The sequence below is a fragment of the Etheostoma spectabile genome, chromosome 9 (genome assembly GCF_008692095.1).
Source record: "Etheostoma spectabile isolate EspeVRDwgs_2016 chromosome 9, UIUC_Espe_1.0, whole genome shotgun sequence".
Taxonomy (NCBI): domain Eukaryota; kingdom Metazoa; phylum Chordata; class Actinopteri; order Perciformes; family Percidae; genus Etheostoma; species Etheostoma spectabile.
In genome coordinates, this window is record NC_045741.1 from 25,175,542 (window position 1) to 25,200,458 (window position 24,917).

Sequence of the window (24,917 nt, forward strand, 5' to 3'; positions counted from 1 at the left end):
AGACATCAGTTTAAATTAAATAATACAATTAAATGAAATGCGTTCTGTATGCTTTTTGTTTGTGTTGATTTCAGGGGTCTTCAATCATGGGCCATCAGTCATGTGAACAGTGTGAGGTACTGCCATGCCTTTTCATCTTGGGTGTAAAAATGACCTGAGGGGGAGTAGAAGTGCCCTTTCAGAAAGTCTGAGGAGGATTTAATAATAATGTTTTAATAATTGATAGTGTTTATTGACCCCCATTGGAGAAATTACAATGTTACAGAATGTGCTTCTGCTGCCCCCTGTCAGTTACTTGGGAATTTTAAGAAATCCATTGTTACTTGGGTGGGATCACTGATCACAGATCTACCGCCCACTGTGTTTTCTTCCATGAGGTATGTCCCTATCGGGTTCATTTGGATAAAAGTTAGATATGGGGTTTATGTACACAGTTACCCGACAATGTGACCTAAAGTAGGCACTGGCGGTAGTATCCATAGGTTTAAATTTGAAGTATGATGGACAGTGTTCCTTCTTAATTAATTCTTAAAATTAATTAACCAATATTTATTTAACTGTTGTCATGCATCACAGCTGGCTTTGGTCTTGCTTGCCTCTTCTTGATAAACTATCGTTAATATACTTCTGTATAATATATTATCAGGTATAATCAGGTGATTTTTACAACTTTTAAACTTTGAATAGTTGATAGCAGCTATTATTTGCTTGAAATGAAACATTTAGCAGGTTCTATGCAGTAATGCAAAGTTGATACTGTAAGATCTTGTCTACTTTCCATTCTTCAATGTATTCCAGGAAGAAATATTAACCCAACAAGACACCAGAAGCAAAAAACATTTTAACATTTTTATTATTAAAATATTCACCTACAAAATGGCCTATAAACACTATTTACAGAATAGCAGTGATACCTGCTAAGACCCAGAGAAAGATAGGCATACACAGAAAATACTGTGCACCATTGTCGGAAGAAGAGATGAATTTATGGAGTGTGGAGAAAACACACAATTCCCATCACCTCTGTAAGGAGATCAGGGGGCAGGTATAAGGAAAAGATTGGGACTTGGAACACTCTACAGTTATTTCCCTGAGGGACAAAACCTGCAGCTGAATGACAAATAATATAAACCTCTCCTAATGTGTCAGCACGGACATGGAAATGAGGTATATAAGGTCACCGTGCAGTATAGCGGAGTGTGTGCATACTGTACATATGTGTTTGTGTGAAAAATCAGTCATCACACACACAAATAATAAACAATGTGGGCCATCTGTCATGTGATTGACTAAAGTCTTCTCATGAAGAACAGAGGTACTAACACAGCTCTCAGGAATGAACAAACACAACCTTATTTTCAGATGAAAGATGATCTGTTTCTAAAATGTTACAGTAGGTTCCGACAGGGTTTTGCACAAAAATTACCATAATCAGTTACTTCAAGTAGATATAAACACCAAAATTGAAGTTAGGTTTTTCACACGACAGTGATGACAGTCCTTTCATCCTTATCCAAGTGCTCTAGAAAAAGAAGAAAAAAAATATTTGTATAATAAATGTTGCAGACAGATCCTTTTTGTGATTGGAGGAAACATGTTACCACAAAAATATCATCATGTCATTAGGTTGGTTGAATTAAAAAAAAAAAAAAAAAACCTTTATTGTTGTCTGCCTGTTCTTCTGCCTGTTAAGAAAGTTAATATCAGTGTGTGAAAAGAACTGCATTAATTTATTTGTTAAAAACAACTTCAACACTGTTCAGACAGCTTTTTTAACTCACTCTGACTTTTCTTTGGAGGCATGGGTTCACAAATCTCTCGATAACAAACATCCTGCTGTACTTTATATGTCCTTTTGTACCTGCGTAGAATAAAAAAAACATGAACAATTAGTTACAAGTAAACATTAAAGAAAACAGGATGTCAGGATGAGCATGCAAGGCCAGGACAGGAGAACTGTGTCTAATATATGACTTACAGGTAGTGGCACACTCCACCCTCCCAGACAGGCACGCTCTTCGTTTCCGAGTAGAGACGGGTACAGGGGTGCGGCACTCGCTGGCACACTGCAAACAGCAGGTCACACAACATGAGGTGTGAATGTTTGAAGTATTGTCAGCAAGGAAAAGTCTGCTGGATGGTTAAGAAGTCAAGTGGGATGGAGTCAGGCCCGTCTCTCTGGCTGACGAATGCTTTTAGGAAAGGAATGTTTAAACAATCTGACGCTGGATGTTTAGGCTAAAGGACTCAAAAGGGGCGGGGCTATCTCCAGTGTCTCCTCATACACAGCTTCATCACCATCTAATTATTACTTTTAAAAGCTAAAACTTTAGTGCTACCAACAAGGCAATTTATTGTATGTCAAATAGTCCATAATCCTGCATCTGCTATGATTTTTTTCATTTGTAACACTTTACTACACTTTTTGAGTAATTTAGTCAAAACAATCCATTTATAGCTCAGCCAGTGAATCCAGTACAAAGTACACTGAGATTTTAAAATGATTATTATTGCAGACTCATCCAACTATTCTATATACATGCAAGCTTATTAAAATGACATTAAGCTAAGAAGTATCAATGCACACAACAATCACACACATTTTCTTCTGGAACTTACAAAAACAATACATTTTTTTAATAAGAACTGTGATGTGAAAAACCCTCTTGTTAAAGGTTGTGGTTTTATTAAGGAGGAGATGATCTAAATAATGATCTCTATTAACATCCATATAAAGTAGTAATGTAGTAGCAATGTTCAGTTTTACAGTCTTCGGAAAGTGGCGCAAATAATGTAGTGCTTTGTGCCGTCGTTGACAGCGGATTCATGTAGTATTCAAACCCCTAGACCTCAAAGTTAACCAAGCCATTTGTAAATGTCAGAAGGGTCAACTGTCAGTGGAGCGTGTTTCCTGCTTTTAGGAAACCAGAGGTCTATACATAGCTCAGTGCTCTATGTCAGTTTACATGATGTCATGCAAATCTAATTCAAAATATACTATAAATTCACACCGTGAAATGCAACAGTTACAGTGAGACAAAATACAAAGATAGGACAGTAAATCCTGCATTGGTGACATATTTTACCAAAACCTGTTGGGAGAAGCAGGTTTATACGTATTTAAGTGGGCTTGAAGACTGCCAATACATGTAATGCCTTTTTTGGGAACAAATTAAAAAGACGTTTTGTTTTCACTTGAAATGGCATTATATTATCCTTCCAGACCGCATTTATCCTGAGCAGAGTGACGGAGGACTTGGGCTGATCCTAGCAAGCATTTACATAGCTTCCAGTCCAGCTGACTGACTTGTTTTTGGGCTGTTGGAAGAAAAGGCTCACAAACACAGGGCGATTATGCAACTCCACATATTCTAAGATGATGTGCCATCACTTTATGTTTATGTGTTAAAGATAACATTTACATCCGTGTACCCTGCTCTTGCCTTATGCAACATAGGACAGAATATAGATAATGGATGGATGGATTTACATGGATGTTACTGACTTATCAACTTGTACATCAGATGTTTAAGACAAACACGGTTCTCCCTGCAGAAACCATGTGTTTTAAATCTTGACTATCCAGTACATTTGCCAAAAAGCAGCCTTCTTTCACTGGACCCACCCCGTGTGTATGCGTAAGTGTGGAGAGGAAGCACGTAAACCTACACAGTTCACACTGTCTGCCCTTGAACCCCGCTGGGCAGTCGCAGATGAAGGAGTCGCCTCCATTCACACATGTGCCCCCGTTCTGGCAGGGCAGACTGCGACAGTCCTGTGGCAACTCTAAAAGACAACAGCTGTCATCAACATCCACAGTATAGAATGAGTAGGGGGGCTCAAGTTTCAGACCCACAACTCAACATTATCTACAGCAGTTACACCACTTCCCTCCTCTTTTTTTGTTTAGCTTTCCTGAATGTAACATCCTGTCTTTCAAGGTATTCAATCACAGCGCTTGGCAAACACACACAACACTAGTAATAAATGACATGTCTAAAGACTAGTTATATATAAAGTTCCAACCGGAAATGAATCTAATGTATGTGCACCACATCAGCTGGGATCAATTACAAGAGCAGATGTGCCACCAAAACACCTACCAGGCTTAGTTCTTAAATCTTCTTCTTGAATCTGCAGTGCAAGGCTGATTTTGTTTGTTGTTTCTTCCATCTTCTCTAATCTAATTGGTGGGTCAGGTTCTGCAAGGAAAACATTTCCTGTCATGAATCAGCATAAAAAGACAAAATGTAGACATCAAGCTAAAAGATTTTAAAGGTATGGTGAACATTCCTCAGCCCGGAAAAATGAAACATAAAGTGGTCAAAATCATATGACATCATGGGTGTAACATCATTAAAAAGGGCACAACAATTCTAGACAGGAAAATTATTCTCAGGAGCACAAGATAACATCTGTTTAACCGTTAACTGTTTTTTTGGGGGGTTCTGTTGAGGCTATGGGCTATAAACCTCTGCACTGGGATGCATTAAGTGAAGATACACAACTAAAATCATCATGATCATTTGAAAATTAAGAGAAAGAAAAAAAATGTATTCCTGAAAGTTATTGTTCTCTGACTTGTCTGGCTTTATCAAAAGCTGCTTGATAGAGTGGCCACCATGTGTCAGATACTGTGGGTCTGTTTGTGTGTTAGCACAAAGATCCAGTTTACATTAGAGGACTAGCTAGATTTCATCCAGAGGGCCATGGTTACAACAATATGGTTATAGGACCATGGCCTAAGTTACTCCATCTGCATCAAGATAAGCCAATAAGATGTTTTCATTGTTTGAACATCCTGTTTCAATATGTAGGTGTGGCATGTTAGTTTAAGATGTCAGAGTCAGATGTCAGAGAGAGTAATGTCTGAACTCATCTGGCTTTAGATGCACAATCAATTACTTTATTAGGTAGTTATGGCAACCTGACAGCATTACTTTTAGCTGGAAATACTTCATAAACACATGCAATGTCAAACAGTGTTAGAGTAGTGACTTACTCAATTTTAATCACATTTGTTTACATGCATCAGATCCTTTACTTAAGTAAAAGTACTAATACCACACTGTAAAAATACTCTGTTACAAGTAAATGTCCTGCATGAAAATGTTACTTAAGTAAAAGTATGTTAGGCAAGTATTTAAGTATTTATGTAAGTAAATGTACTGAGTTACATTCCACCACTGCTCATGTGTGTACTTACTAGTACGATGTCGAACGGCTTTTCGAGGCAACTGAATGAGCTTGGCTGTTATCTTTCCCCTTCCGTCAATGAGCTCTGTGTATCTGTGAAATGTAGAAACCATGCGTAACCAACGGTTTAGCATCACAGTTGAATTACCAGGTGCAAACAAAGTCTTACCATTGCACTTCTTCAACACTCAAAATGTACCTGTGCAATTCCTCTGAGTTCTCTGTTTCTGTTGGGCCTCCCAGTTCCTGAGGCTGAGATGGGGGAAGTATGCGTCCGACCTGAGTCCCCTGTCCAGTCCCGGTTGGCCTCTCTCTTCTCCCTGATCTTGCCCCCATTGGCACTGGGTCAAAGGAAATGTATACGGAATTTCTTTTAAAACTCACAAGCCAGCTTGTAAATGGTTTATATTGCATTGCAAATATACTACCTATACAGGTCTGCTCAGTGGCCATGCTAGCTAAATGGCTGGGCATGGCATCAACATTATCAACACAAGAAATGTTGTGTGTAAACCATAAACCTAGTGGCATGTGTTTGTGTCAATGAAAGGGTTATGAGAAGCCTTGGTTTTCTCACAGGTAGTGAAGGCTACGTGTTGAGGTATGCTGTGGATCTGTTCCTGCCCTGTGCTTTTCACGGATGTGAGAGCCACGTAGTAGTGCTGTCCTGGTGTCAGTTCACGCAGGGTATATGATCCTAATTTCCCACTGGGCAGGAAGCGACTCCTGGTGTTCAACCCTCGGGTCACATTGACCACAAAGCCATCTGGGACGTTTCTTGGGTGGCGGCTCCAGGTGATCAGTGCTGAGTTAGTGGTCACATGTGACAGGGAGAGGTTCTGTGGCGGGAGAGGCCCTGAGGAAATAACACATGTAGATACTCAGATAGTTTCATGGATAGCATTAAACATATTCTTAATGCAGTTGTTGACTACAGTAATCCCCTAACCCATCAACATGAGCTGACTACTTATATATTACATACTGTACAGAGGAAAAGTATCACTATGTGTCAAAACACATGATATCATATATAAAATGAACAAATTAAACTGATTCACTGATGATAACCTTTAACAAAAGTGGAGCTAATCAGAACACCTTGCATATTAATATCTCTAGTAATTTACATTCAAACAGACCGGAATGTCCAGCAATTTGAAGATCATAATTAAATGAACAGTACAATATTAAATGCATTTCCTCCTCAAACTTATCCTCATAAAGTTTTCTCAATTTTGGTTTGTTTAATATTTCTTCAAGCTTAATATTGCTTTATACTTATTATTAATAGGTCATAGTGGGTAATGGAACATTTACACACTAAATATAAATGCCTTGTACAAATGACTATCAATGACAAATTCTAAGAGTTTTTAAAATATTCTACACATAAATAAGCGTGTTAGGATTGAGCCTGTATTGACTGTTTGAGATTAAGTTAAAGTTAAGTTAAATTTGAGTTGACTAGCCTTTATATGTATATTTACAATCATCCTAATACCTTGTGAATGATGATATGTAACCTACTTGTCCAGAATTGCAGGGGTCCAGCTGAGTGGCTGGTGGAGGGAAACTCATCTGGTCTGATTCCACTTTGAGTCAACACATCCACTGTGTACATCTGGCCAGGAAGTAATGAACTGGGAAACACAAGAGGCACACAGAAAAATGGCACCAAAGCAAACAAAGCACAATAGCGAACCTCTTCATCCTCATAACATTATTAAGAGCCTGAAAAGATGTGATCAAATAGTGTACTCTAGTGGCTGAAAGATATATTACCCAAAGCCCTTCAACAGCACCATTCAGAGGAGACATAGGATGCTGCAGGTCAGTACAATAAATTGAAATTCTGGGTTGTTAAGTGTTCTTTTGTAACACAGTGCATAGTTTGGATCATCAACGACAGTTTATTTTTCAGATAGATTTATTTATGTTTACTATAAACTCTGGTCACATCAAGGAATGTTATGGGGAACCTCTGTACAAGGTTACACATGGAAAATAGCAGGTTTTAATGAAAATGTAAATCAGACAACAGGGCAGGCCTGCTTGGTTCATTCGGTTGAAGATTTACGATACACTTTTGCAGAGCCATGCTTGCTGTGTCTGGAACATAATGCCGCTCAAGACGATTTTAATTGGTCTAAAGAATACAAAACAACCCAGTGTTTTTTCATTTTTACATAAGTGTATGCTCTTGTTGCCAGACCTTCCTCCACAGCGCTGTGGAGATAGGTCTGTCAGTGCGAGACTACACGGTGCAGAACCTGACCTGAAGGTATGCTCAGTGGTGCTTGTGTTAAACACGGCCGTGCGAGCTTCACTGCCATCTGAAGGCAACAGAGACACGTGCACCCTGCTGACTGCTGCATGATGAACCAACCAGCTCAACCAAACCTGAGAGGAGGACACATTGACCACCTGCAGCTGCTCCACCCTCCGAGGTCCTAGCACAGAAACACACACACACAAAAATTCATGCAAGTGTGCAAACGTGCAGTCAATCTCATGTGAATACACAGAGAGAGAAACACTTTCCAGAAGCCTTTTCTTACTACCACAGAATTAAAGAGTGTGCTCACTGGTGCGTATCAGTGCTGTGGCAGGCTGGCTGTTGTCATTGTTGTTGGCATTGCGCTTGATGGAGAAGGTGGAGATGTTGTACAGCAGGCCGGGCACCAGGCCTCGCATGACGTGGGTGGACTGCTGCCTTTCCAGAAAATCTGTTTTGTGATTGCTCCAGCCCAGGGGACCATAGGTGACAATGAACCCGCTTATCAGGCTGAGTGAGGGATCCGGCTCATCCCAGCGCAGTTCAACCTCGTTCTCCTCCACACGCAACACATGAAGACCAGAAGGAGGCAACAGGTCTGGGAACAGTGGCAACCTTACATGTCAAATTCATACATTAAATAATTACAGAGTTGTCTTTGCAATACAGAGGAGGAGCTACAGAGTAAGTGGGGACAGATGGCAAGGGGATTGAGCTGGACTCTGGTGCACTTTGGTGTAACTCTTACTGACCTACCTTTCTCACAGTCTTTTCCTGTGTGTCCTACTCTGCAAACACAGTTGTAGTTCCCTCTCTTGTCACTCCTGCAGAGGCCGCGGTTTCCACAAGGTTGCAGTACACATGGGTTCTCCACTTGGGGGTGACAAAGACAAGCAGTTAGTACATCATGGTTCATGTCACAACTAAGTGCAGTTGACTTGCGAGGCAGTGCAAAGCCACTTACACATCTGGCACTGGTCCCCAAAGAAGCCGTCCTTGCACATGCATAAATAATTCCGTCTGTAACCCCGACACACACCTCCATTTAGACAGGGGTTGGACTCACACCCGTCCTGCTCTGCACACATATATTAACAGTAGAATTGTATTGCTATCCTGTATAAACTGTATGTTCAAATGTATAAGCTTTTAAAGTAATGCAACATGTTGAATGAACATAGCACCTATTTCACAGTTCTGGCCTTTGAAGCCTTGAGAGCAATGACACATGTAGGAGCCAGGCTGGTCCTCACATGTCCCCCCGTGCTTGCAGGGTACCGACAGGCATTCATTTATGTCTGAAGACAAGACACACATATACATAGGAACTACGTATGTGCACAGGTGAATTTCTACATTTAATATGAGAAGACTTTGATCAAGCTTTACCTGTCTGACAGCGGTTTCCACTAAAGCCATCATCACACTTACACTGGTAGGATCCGACCTGGTTCCGACATGTACCGCCATTAAGACAAGGCTGTGATAGGCATTCATTGATCTCTGTAATGATGGGAAATGAAGATAAAGTGTATAAACAGTAACTGCAACTGGAATCTCATTCATTAGGACTTTTCAGGGATCATTAAAAGACTAAATGTTTTGTTTAGAATGTGTGTCCATGTGTGGGCGTGTGTTACAGACCCTCACAAATGGGTGGCTGGCTCCAGTCCCCCTGAATACCACAGACGCTCTGGGTGGCTCTGGGCACAGGCGTGAAGCCTGAGTGGCATACATACACAGCCATGGAGCCTGGTGTTGTTAAGGAGAACTGGACTTCTGCATTCTTCACTTGTGGAGGCAGCCCACAGCCAAGCTCTGTAATGAATACATTCACGTTGACAAATGTCAGCATGGCTGCATAGTAACACAAGCTCAAAAACACTGGGGCTTAAACGAGCTCACCCAAAACTAGACTAACAGCAACATAGGTGTTGTCCATCCAGGCTCTCTGTTTTTGTCCGCCTAAAATTATCTCCAGCATGCTGTTACAGCGTGTAGACATGACTCACCATGTCATACTTTATATAGAGTCTGAAGTCGTTCTATATCTGTGAATGTTGGGCCTCCGGTGCAGCAACGCTGCTAAAATTATCTTCAGATGTATAGCAAGTATCTCTACACTTAACGGCTCAGGATATCCCATGCCTGTGCCAATCGATTGAAGTCAATGTTGTACAAACTTCAGCATTGGAGCAAGATTTGGACATTATTGTGTGGTGAGACACAGTCTACTTACCTGCAGAGCTTGGTACTGAGATCCTGCTTATTTCACAGTGCCTGCCGCTGAAGGCCTCCGTGCATTCACATTTGTACTTTCCTATGTAGTGAAAACATGTCCCCCCATTCAGACAGGGGCTGGAGGAACAGGGGTCTGGCTTTCCTGCAAGAAATTACACTGACAATTATTATTGATTTTAATAATAGTTTTATTTGTACAGCACCTATCATGCAAAGATTCAGCCCAACAGGCTTTACAAGACATTATTAAAAACAATTTTAGGCCAAAAAAGAACAATCAAACATTAAAAACTATATCTTTCACAAAAAATGGGGGTTGTGGGACAATTGCTTCCCATACATTCTACCACAGATGTACTCAAAAGCTTTCACACAAAGAGTACATGTTTTAAATAGTATTACTTGAGGGTGGCACTCACCCACTTCACAGTGTTTTCCAGTGAATCTGTAAGGACACACACATCTGTAGCTCCCAGCTTCTTCCTTACAGGAGCCTCCATTGCGGCAGGGACCAGAAGCACATGTATTGAGTCTAACTGGAAAGAGACCGGGACAATCCTTGAAGCAGAGACCACTCTAGCTTTCAATCACACAAAATAAATCTGTTCCAGTACATTGCAATTCAAGTCGTAATTCAGAAAAATAGCTCATAACTACACTAAAGTACAAATTATTATAAGCATTTTGGCATTGTAATATTTGAAACAGCATTGCGAGTGTTGGCGTGTTTCCGGTTCATTAAAGTTGGCTTTAAGCCTAAGGGATGCTTTGATTAAGGCTCTTCATAAATTCATGTGAAGGTATTTTGCTAGTGTTTTTATCAATTACCTTTTTCACAATGCTTTCCCCAATATCCATATTTGCATTCGCAGGTGTAGCCTCCATCCCGCTCGTAGCAGTAGCCCCCATTCAGACACGGAGAGGAGTCGCAGACCGATTGGGGCTGTACTGAAAAACACACACCGAGACTTGACTGTGTTCCATTGCACTGGGAAACGTTAAAACCTCTTTCATTTTGTTCAAACACGTGGACTTGGTTAAAGAAATAAAAGTTATTTGTCAATTAATGATTGGATCAACTACAAATTCTCCTCAGAACACCCAACAACATAAATCATTTTGGAATTTTTCTCCACATCGTAAATGTAAACTGCAAATGTGACCTTTCCCCTTTGTAATAGAAAACAACATTTGTTGGGTTGGTGCTTGAGGCTCTTACCATAGGGGTAGAAGTCCTTATGATCTAGCTCTGCTCCACTAGTCTGGCATGTACACAGGTAGGCTCCTCCATACTCCAAACAAGGACCTCCATCAGGACACGGCCTGTTGTTACTGCATGGCGTCTGGGTTACTTCTGAGAGAAAGGCATTGTGAACAACAGGTTCACAATTTCTGTATTGAGACAGTTGGGATCTTACAGGGACCCACACTTCCGTTCACAATCATCAAAGCTCTAGACCCCTGATAGGATTATACATATCATACTCACCAAACTGACAGTAGAGTCCTGTGTAGCCTGAAGGACATTCACAAGTCCCATTGATGTCCACACAGACACCCCCATTCTGGCAAAGACATTCCTCTGCAGACACAGGAAAAGAGAGAGAGAGAGTGTGTAAGTATGAGTGCGTGAGTAAGAGAGGGAGGCTCAAAGCTGGAAAGTTTGCTTAAACTACTTGAAAGCAAGTACTTAAATGATGGTAAGTTTTCAGTTTTAAGTGTAAACAGGCAGAAGGTTTCAAGTTCAACATGTGTACCATATGCTGAGAGTCTTTCATCTGCTATACTGTAAACTATGTATTGATTTGCTGTCATTTCTCTTTCCCTAATCTTTTCCAACAAAGTTCACTGGACCAGCAGATTACCAGTCAGCATGCTGCACATCCGCTCTGTAATAATTGTAAGAATGTTTTTATTTTCCTCTCCTTCCTAATTGCAGCAGTGGATCAAAGGACGTGGCCGTATCACAGCTAAATGGCTCCCCTTTGAAGTCCCAGGAGCTCCGTGGAGGGTATTATTTTTCTGATGATATGGAGCATATTTTGTGACCAAAATGTATGGCCCCGAGGGCAATTAATGGATTGTTAATTTGCAAGAGCCACTTTCATTGGCCACCTGTGCGGCCCAGGCCCTTTGATCTGATAGCCTGATTAGGCACTCCTGAGTTCTACTACTTTCTCTTCCTTGAAGGATCAAGCTCCTTTTTCCACTGTGCCTTCCAAGTGAGCCAGGCAGGAAAGTATTTGGGAGATTTAAGAGAGCCTATATAAGCACTGATAGTTATTTCAGCTCAAGGGTGAGAAGTAGCATGCATTTGCATAGCTCAAATACTAGTGGGTAGGTGGGTGCTGGTGGGGGGGAGGGGAACCCTGCAACAACTGCTACCAGAGGGTGACATTTACCACTCATGGGAGTCTGAATTAGCTTTAAATTTGCTCATTAGTTATGTCCTAAAACAAATATAATGTGACACAGACATAACATAACATGACTTATTTTGCATTTATGAAAGGAAGGTATGAATAATTAGCTGAGGATGATAGCTGCTACATATTTTGTGTTCAAATTGGCTTATGGTTATGCAAGCAGCAGCTGTGCTTTAAACTATAGTGTGGTGCATTGGCCAACTTCCAGCAAAGCCAGTAGCGGGGTGGAAGCATGCATATTTCAACAGTCTGAAGAAATGACCTGAATACCAAAGACCAAGTTTGACTCATAAAGAGCCCTTTTTAAGTCTAGACAAAGCACTTCCTCTTGTTGGTAAACTAATAAAATGTGCTATAAAACCATTATTCACAACATCAAGCGACTGGTTCTCGTAGTAAACTTGGCGAGGCTGTGTCAGTTTTGATAATTACAATAATCCATCATCACAGCAGCCTCTTCCAAGACCGAGCTCCAAATACCTGTGGCATAGCACAGCTCCTCTTTAAATACCCCGGTCTGCTCTTTACCTGCCCAGCTGCCTGCAGTGAGTGTACAATACCTTCACACTCGTCACCATAGAAGCCTGGAGCACATGTACAGTTGTAGATTCCCAAGCTGGTGTATTCACAAATCTGATGCTTCTTGCAATCTTCCTCTTCACACAAGGCTGTGTATGGAAAAGCATAACAGGCTGTGGTTTAAGACTTACACTGTATGTGAAAGAAATTGGCAAATCTTAAACTGTAGTGGTACATGTTTCTACCTGTTTGGTTTTTTGCCTCAGTTGAATTGTCCTGAAGCACCTCCAACTCTGAAAAAGTAAGATAAGAATGTGCTTTGAAAGGTTGGTTCATTAAATAACAACAAAACATGTTTCCTCACTTACAACTGATGGTACAGTATTTAGCAATGCAAATCGTTAGATAAATGCCTCTGAGATATGTGTTGCCACAACAATACAATGGAAGTAAACAGAGCTGAGCCACAGCATTGAAAAATGACATTCAAAATTAAAAAAACAAGATGAAAAGACTGTCCCTGGTGTTTGGGTCCATCCATATACATCATGTTTAACACTTCTTACAAAAGAAAAAGTCCCAATAAAAACTGAAATACCATTCACCTCCATTGTATTGAGTTGGCAGCAGAAATCAGACATATCTTAACACCTGAGCAAGTAAACCCTAAACTATGTGCATGGCTAGATATCAATACCTACAGGTAAGTGAGAAAGATGTGATACAGCACATGAGAAATGTATGAGATATGTGTAATATTAACGTAAAAATAATAATTAATTTTAGCTTAGTTAAGAAACTGCAGATATGTTTGTATCAAATGTTTTTCTTTACAGTTCAAGATTCATGACCCTATTAAATACTATGAAGGCACATTGTTTGGTAACAACAAATAAAGTATGTGATCAAGTATGAGGAAAATGTTTGCAGTGGAAATATACTGTAGCTGAAATGCTTAGTTTGGTGCAGAATTTGGTGTAACACTGGAGAAGCGAGTGGACCAGCTCACTTCATTAAAGTTCATACCCATAAATACTTGTTTGGCTCTTAAAGAGGTATGATAGTATTCCCTTTGTGCTTGTTCCAGATAAAAAAAATACTGTATTACAGGAAGCCAAAGGCAAAAGAAGGTCTTATAGGCTATGTCAACATGTTTTATTAAAAAAATCATTTTTCTGAACATGCTTTGCTGGAAGAATTTGAGTTGAATTCAGACACCTGTCTCGCAGACTGCTCCAATGAAGGCAGTGGGACAAATACAGGTGAAGTTGGCCACCTGATCGACGCACTCGCCTCCATTCAGACAGGGCTGGGACTCGCATTCGTTTATGTCTGCAGGATGCACAAAAGTCAGTTAATCAGACAAGAGACATTTGTCTGCTGTTGATTCAGTTTCATATTAAAAAATGTCAATCTTCACATGGAAAAGCAAGATGTGGTTGAGACATTGAGCTGGATTGAGAACACTGAACTTCCTTTCTGAAAGCATCGAATTTCATTGACCAGGTGTCTGGTATTAGAAGTAATCCCGTCTCATGTAGATACAAGGATTCATGAACTGTGCAGGCCTGATAATTCAATTCCCTAATGGGTTCAAGTTTCATCAACAATCAATCACAAGAGGAGCCAGATATGTAAATGTCTTTTTGGAAAGTGACCTGACTTTAGTGAACTTTCTCACTGTGGTTCATTGCTATATTGTGTGACCTAAGAAAAAAGAAACAGTTCTTTCCAAATGAATTCAACCATAACCTCAACTTGGATCCATTTGTCTAGGTAGACTGGGGAACTCTTTGGCCAAACACATGCCAAAATCACTGAGTTGGATGCAGAAAGCAGCAGAAAATATTTCCTCTGGAGAGAGATGCCTACGTTCCCCCGGACTGTAAAAAAACCCTCTCACCTGTCTCACACAGGACACCAGTGTAACCCGGTTCACACACACAGGTGAAACTGCCAGCGCCCTGTACACACAACGCGTTGTTGAGGCACGGTCTGTCTTTGCACTCGTCAATGTCTGTAACACACAAACACACACCCAGGGACAGAGAGACACGCTCATGGAATATTTACTCAGCTGATTAATATATCCGCCACACTGCTCCCCTCACTCTGCAAGTATGTGCTGCTGGCTGTGAAAGGTATTAGAAGAGGTTTGATACATGTGGGAATAGGCACAGAAGCTCCAGAGAGCCTGGACCAAGATATTATAAAATACGTTTTTATTTTTTAACTGCTTAATGAGGCACAAAATACCTTAATTAATTAGAGTTTTCAGTTTTTAAGTAAGTCTTCGTCTTACTTAGTGCATGCAGATAGTAAAAGAAAACATGTGGAACTTTTAAAATGCAGTAAAAATGTGGTATTTTGCTATTGTGTAAAATTATATATACTGTTATGTGCTGTTACTTCACATTTTAACAATCTTTAGATAGTATTCTAGGAAAAATAAATAAAAAATGTAACTGTAACCTCAGTATGTTCCAGCTTTAAGGCAAAGTGTCTTCTGTACCTGTTTCACACTGAATGCCAGTGTATCCAGGAGGACAGTGACAGATGAAACTATTAATCTGGTCTTCACATGTCCCTCCGTTCTGGCAGGGATATGAGGCACACTCATCGACATCTAGAGAGACAAGGAGAAATACAAAGGGAGTAGAATGACTCTTTTAATTAGAAGAAAATATCTTGCCGAGGTCCTTAGTAAGGTAATTTCAGAGGAGAATGCAACAGATTGACTTGAAGCTGATACAGGGATTTAAGGAAATATCCGGGGGTTCGTTTGGCAAGTATTTTGTTACAAGTCAACATTATTTTTCCTGGCTGATCTCAGGTTGACAGGTATTCACACATGATGTGCAGTGTGTGTCAAGCACAACAGAGCAGGACGCGGTTCAACTCACCAATCTGGCATTGTCGGCCGGTGAAGCCAGCCAAGCAGGAGCAAGTGAAGGAGGGGTTGCCTGTTATACAGTCATCGATGCACTGGCCTCCGTTCAGACATGGTCGCAGGTGTGGGCAAACGGATGCTGTAGAGAGAGGTCAATGTAACAGAAATCCTACAAGCAAAAGTATTAAGAGTAGAAGCCCATGAGTAGAATAACTTATCTCTCAGAAGCAGGTCTTACCTGAGTTATTGCAGCCACCTACTTCCACATTTGCATCATCTATACGGAAGACCCATTTGCCTGGGTAGCCCACGTTGGTGGTTCCCTCAACATTCACCACATCAGCTGTATGAGAGCCGGGGATGTTGAAATAACGCTTGCCATCACCAGCATTGAAACCTGCCTGGGAAGAGAGTAACAAGGAAGCAGACATCACAAAAGACAGCTGAATCAGAAAAATGTAGTTTGCATCTTCACAGGAAGCAGATCATACTGTACATTACATATTCTGACCGACACCGTAAGCAAAAAAAGAAAAAAGAAATCATGATCTTACCTGCGCTGCAATCCCTCCCAGCCCAGCCAGGTTTCCTCCACTGCTGGCATGCATGCCAGTGGTCCAGGTGATGTTATTGTACTGGAATATAGTGAAGGAAAGCTCTCCATCTGTAATAAGCACCACTTGGAAAGTATTTACCTGCATAGAGAGGAACAGGCTTGGTTAAACCATTTTTAAATTTCTACAAAAATTGCATGCATCTGAAAGACTCCTCATGTTTATGGTACGGATTCCTAAATCTCAGTCAGGCTAGAGACATAACACACTCATCTGGGTCAGTTGTTGAATCAAATAGCAAAAAAAGTCACAATTAACATCAGAATAAAACCCAATAACTGTGCTTTCCAACTACATATTATATACCAATTTAAACTGGTAACAACAGAGCTATTTCTTGGGACTTTGAGATTCTCTAGGCCAATGGCTCCCAGTAGTTAAATCCTTTAGATGGGCTCAAATATAATAAACCAAATTTATTCATTTCAGTTGGTTTTAAAGTGGATGTTTAGTAACACTAAAAAAATTGGATATTGTTGGATTTTTTCATATACTGTAAGTTTCCATTCTTACTACTAAGAATTGCAGTGACAGAGGCTGCATCTTTCAACTATTAACTCGTTACACTTAGCATACTATTTCAACTCTGCTAGCTTGCAAACGAGTTTTCATTCACTTTCAGTGGCATATGGTGTAAAGGTGTTACAACTGACGCAGGGTGGTAGAGGTGTGTACGGTGCAGTTAGCCTATTGTAGCTGAAGGCTCATAGTTACTGTGACAATACATTTACCCATTTCACACCAATTTCGAATATTCTAAAGACAAATTATTTGACTTTTCTTTTTTTTTTAATCGTAATTTTAAATCTTTCACTCTTAAAATCTTTCATACCCACTAGTAACTACAGAAGTGACCCTGGTTTAAAATCACTGATCTAGATAGTTAAAACTTAGAATCATGTTCACGTTTAACATGTGGCTACATGTTAGAGTGAGAGCTGTAAAGTTAAGTGTGAGTTTATACCGGTGTGAGAGAGTTGCCTCCAAAGAAAGTAACTTGGTGCCATGTACAAATGAGGACCCAAGTTGCGTTGAAGTTGGGGAATTCTGAAAAGTACGTCCTGACATCACCTGAAGCCCTCCTCAGGATGGAGGGCTCCTGGCTCTCTCTGTAGAAGACCCTCCCTGCACGACGGTTGTCCACATCTGCCCAGAACGGAGCCACAACCCTTCTATCCCCGGCAATTGGAAAAGCCACAGGTGTGAACTGAGACACCTCCCTCAGGAAAGATACGAGGCCATTGTTGTTAACCTGTGAAGAGAGTTGCAGTATGTAAATAAGGATCCTAAATCAGTGACATATTTTTGTTCAGATGAAGCCCCTGGGACTTATTTGGAAGGTTAGGTGGGGTTAGAGTAGAAGTGGTGAGGAGAAGTGGCAAAGGTGGACAAACAGAGGTGGTCTGACCTCACACGGCACACAGCAGCATGGGGCCGCGGCCGCTCCCATAACAGATGCTTACACATCCCATGTAGCACACAGATGCTACCTTTAGTCCGTGAAATGACAGCAGCTGAGAAAACCAGGTTTCTGCTGCTCATGCATGCACCTGCAAAGTCATCACACCTGGAAAGACCTTTACGGCCTATAAATCCACAGATGTCTGCCAACAGCAAAGTAACCAAATAAATGAACCCATCCACCCCTCGTCCACATATCTCCTCTGGGAGAAATGCAGTCAGCACTGCAGCTGTGTACTGAAGCATGGTGAAATATTGACACATTTTAATAGGTCAACAATTGGTGTATCGTTAAAAAAATCAGGAAATCAATTCAATGGACAGAAAATAAGTCAAAAATCCCTACTTTGTCTTTCAAATGTGGGGATTTGCTGTTTTTTTCTATTTTATATTAATGCAAATTGAATGTCTTTGGATTTTGGGCAACTGATCAGATAAATCACCAATTTGAAGACAATTGAGACATGTATTTTTCATAATCCTTTCACATTTTAAGTAGTTAGTTGCACATATAGATTGGTTTTCATACATTTTTACATTTGAGGCAATTTGTTGTTATTCTTAAAGCTGCATTAATTGATATTGTGGGAAGCACAACAAGCTGTAAATACAACATTGACCTACCACCACCTTCTATGGCTAACATGTTTTCAGCGTTTTCCTTTTTAGACATCCAACAGAGAGCACAATGCAACATTAGCATTTATTTAGAGATGTGTTTGTGTCCACCTTTAAGTCCAAAATGATTCTCCTTTGACCTTTGTTTTGGTCTGCAACATCTCCAGGGGGATGGCTGTATTTCATTTGGCAGCTAGTTGCTAAATGACATTTGCTGCTGGGCAGATAGTATACAGTTGGTTTATCAGGTTTTTTTTTGCTAAAAACAGCTGCTTGCTGCGGCTGGAAACAAGGTTGACAGAAGTGCTGAAACCAAAACAGTGATGTTACGGTGTACAACCAAAACAATTAGCTTAAAGACCCTTAAAAAGGGAAATGCAAAGTTAGGTGATCATTCTCTGTGGGTTTGTCACTACAAGCAACCACTTATACATATACACAGTGATTCCATTTATGAAAACTATTGATTTGCGCAGCTTTAAGTTGCATTTGGAAAATTGGATTACAAAACTGCAGAGGAGCAATGGTAGCCAGTAAATGTCTTGTGTGTTTTGCTCGAGGGTTCACTGCCGTAGTGCTAGATAAAAGAGATAAGATGAGTTGTGGAAAAAGGTACAGATTATTAATACAAGAAAGATCAGGTGTACAGGAAGTACAGGAGGGATGTTTCTTAGGGAGGGAGGTTATTTAGGGGAAAAAGTGAAAAGCCTCTGGAAGAGAAGATAGATGAAGAGATTTCTGTGATAGATTTTAAAATAGCACTTAGTAATATGGTAAATGTTCATTTCAATGATATTTTACAAAGTATCATTTAGCATTTATAAAGATATATGAGGACAGAGTCTTTGTATCACAGACATTAGATGATGTCAGACTAGCCACTGCACTCAATTGTGAACATTGTAAAAAACAAGATGGCAAACCTGAGTGGAGAGGAAAATTCTACAGGCTGAAGGGCTGAAATCCCCATGAAAGACCTTCATTCATTCATACATCATTTCTGCATATTATCAACAAGAGGAGATTCTTCCCACCGTTGCACCTATCCTGTTTCTACTAATTGCTGGCGTGAACTTTGCCTCTCTGCATTCAAGCCGAATGGCATGTGACTGTGACAAAGCAACGTCAGATGTTCTCGGCTCTGCTCCCTGCATGTATGAAAACCATAATTTGAAGGACTTGGCTGTAAAAACAGCAGAGGAAGTTTTGTTTGGCACGGCACAGGGGCTAAGTTAATTGGCCGACCCCAGTCTTCCCCTTTGAATCAGAGTGATGTGGTAAGAACGTGGCTGATGTGGGGAAAAAAAGAGGACCGACTGCAGGGTCAAGGCCCAGGGGTCAGCCAGAGCGCCATCTGATACCGAGAGAAAAACAAGAGAGAGGGCACAGGGTTGGATGAATGGAAGGATGTACATGAACTACAAACCTCCCACACCCGCATACCCACTAATGAGAGACCTGTGGTGGCAGCGGTCTGGATGTCACCCATCTTACAGCAAAATTAGTGTTGGAAATCATGCTGAACACTGAATAGAGTTTATACTAATACTGTAATATGCTTAATCGCCTAATCCAATCTCTAGTAGCATCTGGAACTGTTTAAACAAGTGTATTCCTTACTTGTTAAGATTTTTAGGTGACTACTTTGACATGGCAATGACCTTAGAGGAATTGAAACTGAACTTTTTCATTGCATCACATCACATGCTTTTCTTTTTTTCATGATTTTCACCCAGGCTATGAGTAGGTAAGACTTCTTGTGAAGGGTGGTTGTGAATCACACTTACAGTATGTGAGAGAGGGATTGGGCTCAGAGCTGCCTTGTGTTATGCTGTAACATGACCAAGTTCAAAATCACAGGGGAGAGAGGTGCGATCAGCCAACCCTGTAAGAAGCATCTCTCTCCCCATATTTCTTTCTCTCACTCTCAATGGTGCCACTCCACTCTACAACTACCTTGTTATTTTTTGGGGAATTCTCAGCCGGAAATATGCAGGATTTTGCTTGGGTGGTTTTCTTTAGAGCCAAGCAATTTATGAAGTAAAATCAACTTTCATCTGGCTTAAGTTAAGCCAAAGCAAACCCCCAAATGAAAAAGGTGCCCATGAATCAGCACAGGAAAACATTTGTTTCCCTTGTCAAAAACAGAGGTTTCACAGTTACAAGCTTGTAGAATTATTTGACGAGACTGAAGGAAGTGACTACTCACACTTGCACTTGGCCTGTCCCCTTAGCCTCGGCTCACCTTTATCTCCGAAAAGTTTACATTGAGGCTGGAACAGTGTGGAAGGACTGTCATAGTGCAAGTTATGTGAAAGTTTGGTGTAAAATGATGTGAGTGAACTCTCTAAATGATCAAATGTAGGCAAATGTATTCAACTAAAAAATGTGGAGTTTGGAATTGCAGAGGAAAAATACTTTCATCAAGTAATTTAAAGTTATACGTTGAAGACAATTTTGATAGCCTACTTATAGTTTAAAAATATGTATACTGTTACTGATGAAAAACCTAAAACTACAATTTGGTAATAAAAAAGGTAAGATCTGCAGAAAGAAACGTAGCATCGCTTTTTTTTTATTGCCGCGATTTAGATGAGAAGATGTAGCAGACTATTTCTTAGCTAGGTGTGCTGACTTCCTAGAGTCTTGTCATCACTGTGAGCTAAAAAGGCAACCAGCGGGAACTCCAGGAAGTCACTCCACCCAGACTGGTGTGGTCATAACCCCCCGTAAAAACCACAACTTGTTTTTACACAAACAAGCTTCCAGTGTGTATGCTAAAATAAGCTAAACATCTCCTGGCTGTATCTTCATAGGAAATGGAAAGTAAAAAAGTGAAAAGCGTATTTATCAAAAAGCAGAACTGTTCCTTTAAAGTGCATCATCTACTTTGAGACTTTAGGGCATTTTCTGCTTTTTTAAAGAATGTGTAGATATATCTTGTCCATGGTAGATGAACTGTTCATCACTTGGCCACATCTCTCATCCCACACATGCATATAAAAAGTACCCGTGCAGAGTACAAAGAATAAAACGTGAAGCACACATCTTTGGGCCATACATAGCGGTGAGTAAGAGTGAGTGAATGAAAATGCTCAAACTGAAGTGTTGGAGCTCTTTTGAAGAGCAGATGACCACTAGCAGATGTGTGATAAGTGCAGTTATACTTCAGCACATTCTTGGCAGGATCCTTTTAAAATGTAGTTTCTTTCTGATTACATACAATTGTCACGTGATCTCGAGCATATAAGTACTATAAGTACACATTTCAGCATTTAAAAATGAACAAAAAGCTTTTAGCAAAGCTTGCTTTTTTCCACTGTCCATTTATTTATGTATCTATAATAGGGTTCATATTTAAATAATACCTTTGATCATAACCATCTTTTCTCACATCTGCTTTTAAACTTGTGTTCTCTCCTCTCTGACCTTGAAGATCCTCCTTCATGTTCTTTACACTGGCCATCCGTAAGAGTAGTTAATCCGTGAACTGCATTGTTTGGAAGCCCCTAAGACGCTTTGCAGACCCATCTGTGTTCTGTTAAAGTGATTGGTCATTTCTCAGATAAAGCAGCTGGACAATTCCAGGGGAAAGACCCCTGCCACGTTATCTGAGGCGTGGGAGAAGGGGAGGGGGGACCTGGAGGAGGAGAGATCCCAGCAACATGTGAAAACTCCCAGACACAAACCATAACAGAGGGGCAGCCTGGTTACCAGGAGGCAAAAGTGGGACTGGAGCAGGACCAAGTCAAGAGGGGACACATGTTTGAACAGGGATTTTTAGGGTTTGTAGCCAGTAGAAACTTCTGCAATCAAGTTGCACATGAGTGTGACAGTCTTTAAATCCCCTGTTGTATTTCTTGATCACAAAGAGAAAAATAAGTCTACAGGAAGGAACAAAGACTGATAGTTGAAAGGGATCTGTAGTGTGGGGTTTTAAGGTGTGTGAATTGCTAAACATAATCAGTTCTGATAATAAAGGGAGACAGGACCCACCAACCATCTAAAATCTGTTTAGTTCTCCAGCTTCCATGTGGTGGTAGCCCAGAGGCTTGGAACAAACCCCTGGAGGAACAATTTTAGCCCATCACTGAAATATTAACTGTTCAAAGCAACTCTCTGGTTGCAGAGATCACCATGTGGTCAGTGCACTTTACAGCAGATGGGTAATGGATTCAGGTGAGGCATTTCAAATGAGCGTGACTGTAATTTTAAGTGCCTGTCACAATCTGTTATGCGTAGCGTGACTACAGAATTACAGTCCAATGAGATGCAGTATCACATCACAACTAACACAGCACATTTCAGAGAGTTGAGTTCTCAGACTCTGATCTCTCTAAGATGATAATTCAATCTAACAAGAACAAACCCGAACTTTTTAATTTGACTAGTGAGTAGTATTATTACAATAGGAGGGATGTGCTGGAATTCATTGCAAAACTGGGAAGAAACACAATGTAACTAATATACAGAATCTCCAGCTCAGTGAGTTTATAACTCAAACACCCCACTTAAAATGCTGTGCCGCTGTCTGTGCACTGTGTGTACTGTAGAGTGTTAAAAATTGTCTTCATTGGGAGACTGATCTCACCGCCATGGCGCAGATGCTTAGATTAGAAAGATGACCTTTGCCCTTGCCCATTGTTGCCATGGTTCCTCAGGCTCCCCTGCCCATGGTTTGAACAGGGAGCAGGCAGGCGGGGCTCAGAGCACAGAGGAGGGGATTCGGAGAGCAAAACTCGGATGCATAACCACAACAGGTGGTGTTGATTTAAGGGAGTTCTGCCTTTCCATGTGCTGGAACTGAATCCAATACATGACAAAGGCAGATCAAAGTGTGTTTCACTGTGGTGCGCGAAAATCCTTGTCAAACCATTCGGCTTCCTCCCATGAGCACTGTTTCTCTCTCTCACTGGTGTGCATATTTTCCCCCCACTCTCTCTGAAAAGGAACTGCTCACAGATGCTCCGCGGCAACAGTAAGAACACAAACTGTCATTTCCTTTAACAGCTCATTGTGGACTTATTAGAACGGGGCTTACCACTGTTCTGCTAATAGTTTCTTTCACATTCTCCCTTGGTGCACTTGAGAGTCCTCAGAGTGTGAGGAGGGCAGATGAAAAGAACTTCATGAAGGATTATGATTCTACCCGTGGGGGGAAAACATGATATTCTACAAATGAGGTTACACACCTGAACTTGTGAGTGCACGCAAACATATACAAACTCTCAAAGGGCACTGCAATGTAGTATTTGGCTACATGCCAAATCTCATCTCCCTGAGGCTCTTATACAATCCACACTATGTCAGTTTCAATTGCCAACTGCAAAATGCATGCACACACATACACACATGCTGACATATAAAGACATAATCACACACATATCATAAACACACTGCTCTGTACTCACATAGAGTCCTGTGTGCCTGTCTCCAAAGAAGGGGAAAGCTACAGAGATCTCCACGAGCCTGGAGCCTCCGTCGTCCTGAGAGATGGTCTGGGAGTCCCCCTTGTCCTGGCCAAAGGGGTAGAAGTCCTCCAAGGGCACAGCGAGTTCCACCCCAGGCAGCAGGTCTAGGGAGAGCAGGGTGCAGAAGCAGGGCAGCAGGGCTTGCAGCACCAACACCATGGCCTCAGCCACCCAGGGATGGAGCTGACAGCAGGCACCGCGGAGGGAGGGAGGAGTACACACACCTGAGGCAAACAAGAGCAGAGCAGAACAGGACAAGAGCGTACGTTCCTCCTCTCAACCACAGCAGTCTGAATCCTCCCCTGACTGTTCTCTGGCTCTGCCTCTTTCTCCCCTCTCTTGTCGTTTAGTAGTGTACTGGGCTTCTTGTGTGAGACAGGGGAATACTGTAGATTCCTTGCATTCTGCTTGCTGCTGGGTACTGCATGAGCTACACTCCGTCTCACTGAAATGAAACGAGGGAAGGAATGAAAGAGGGGGAGCAGCGTGATTCAGCTGAGATGTGTTTTTTTTTGTGAACAATCCAGCGATTTGGTCCCTGATGGTCAGCTTAGAAATATCCTCAATAAAAGCTCTATTCTGCCTGCCAAAGGAGTTCTTTCAGTTTTGGCCCCACCTCCCCCACAGGGATTCACTACCTTGCATAATTAGCTCCTTCCAGCCAATAGTTGAAAAGAGGCCGGTAACTGGATAACCACTGGGAGGATCTATGATAATCAAAGGGCTGCTTTAAAGAACCTCTGACAAGATTTTTCTCTTTCAATGAAACTTCTACTGTACAGTTACCAAGGCATATGCAAGGTTACGCACTGAGAAGACATGCATGTGCACTGTTTTGAAAATGCAACACTGTACAGTTGTTGAGTGAAAGAAATAACTGAAATGAGAGAAACAGTGAAAAGGATATGCAGATGTAAGTGTGGATGAATACACACAAACACATAGAGAACACAATGTATTTGTCTTTTCTAATAATCAGAGGGAACACCAGACATCATCTGAAGATTTAAGAGTTGTGAAGGATAACAGATGGATTGCCAGTGAAACTTTCAAGTAATGATGATCCCCACAGACCTTGGAGTCTGTAATGATCTTTGAAATAAAAAAAACTTAAGACAGCAGTGGCAACAGAGAGTGAAGGTCATTCTCTCACCCACAACACTAAATCCACAAAAGCTTTTAAACACCAGAACTCCCATGCAA

General features: G+C 41.1%; 1 protein-coding gene across 3 annotated transcripts; it reads right to left on the minus strand.

Moving 5' to 3' along the window:
- Positions 1-835: 835 nt before the first annotated feature.
- Positions 836-24,613, minus strand: sned1 (sushi, nidogen and EGF-like domains 1). 3 transcript variants are annotated; one of them, XM_032526962.1, is made up of 32 exons: positions 23,655-24,613; positions 17,129-17,416; positions 16,105-16,245; positions 15,789-15,951; positions 15,564-15,689; positions 15,173-15,286; positions 14,564-14,677; positions 13,879-13,992; positions 12,906-12,953; positions 12,702-12,809; positions 11,205-11,297; positions 10,935-11,066; positions 10,544-10,663; positions 10,135-10,251; positions 9,714-9,857; positions 9,119-9,292; positions 8,864-8,977; positions 8,659-8,772; positions 8,439-8,552; positions 8,231-8,347; positions 7,785-8,072; positions 7,475-7,649; positions 6,727-6,839; positions 5,774-6,052; positions 5,396-5,537; positions 5,207-5,289; positions 4,104-4,202; positions 3,670-3,786; positions 1,979-2,069; positions 1,782-1,861; positions 1,658-1,685; positions 836-1,522 (listed from the first exon to the last, which is right to left on the minus strand). In XM_032526962.1, the coding sequence occupies exons 1-31, from the start codon at positions 23,871-23,873 to the stop codon at positions 1,660-1,662; spliced, it is 4,167 nt and encodes a 1,388-aa protein (XP_032382853.1). In that variant the 5' UTR covers positions 23,874-24,613; the 3' UTR covers positions 836-1,522; positions 1,658-1,659. The 3 variants fall into 3 exon arrangements, with proteins under 3 accessions (XP_032382853.1, XP_032382851.1, XP_032382852.1); XM_032526960.1 differs by having other exon boundaries at positions 10,935-11,069; positions 23,655-24,611; XM_032526961.1 differs by having other exon boundaries at positions 1,979-2,066; positions 10,935-11,069; positions 23,655-24,610.
- Positions 24,614-24,917: the final 304 nt, after the last annotated feature.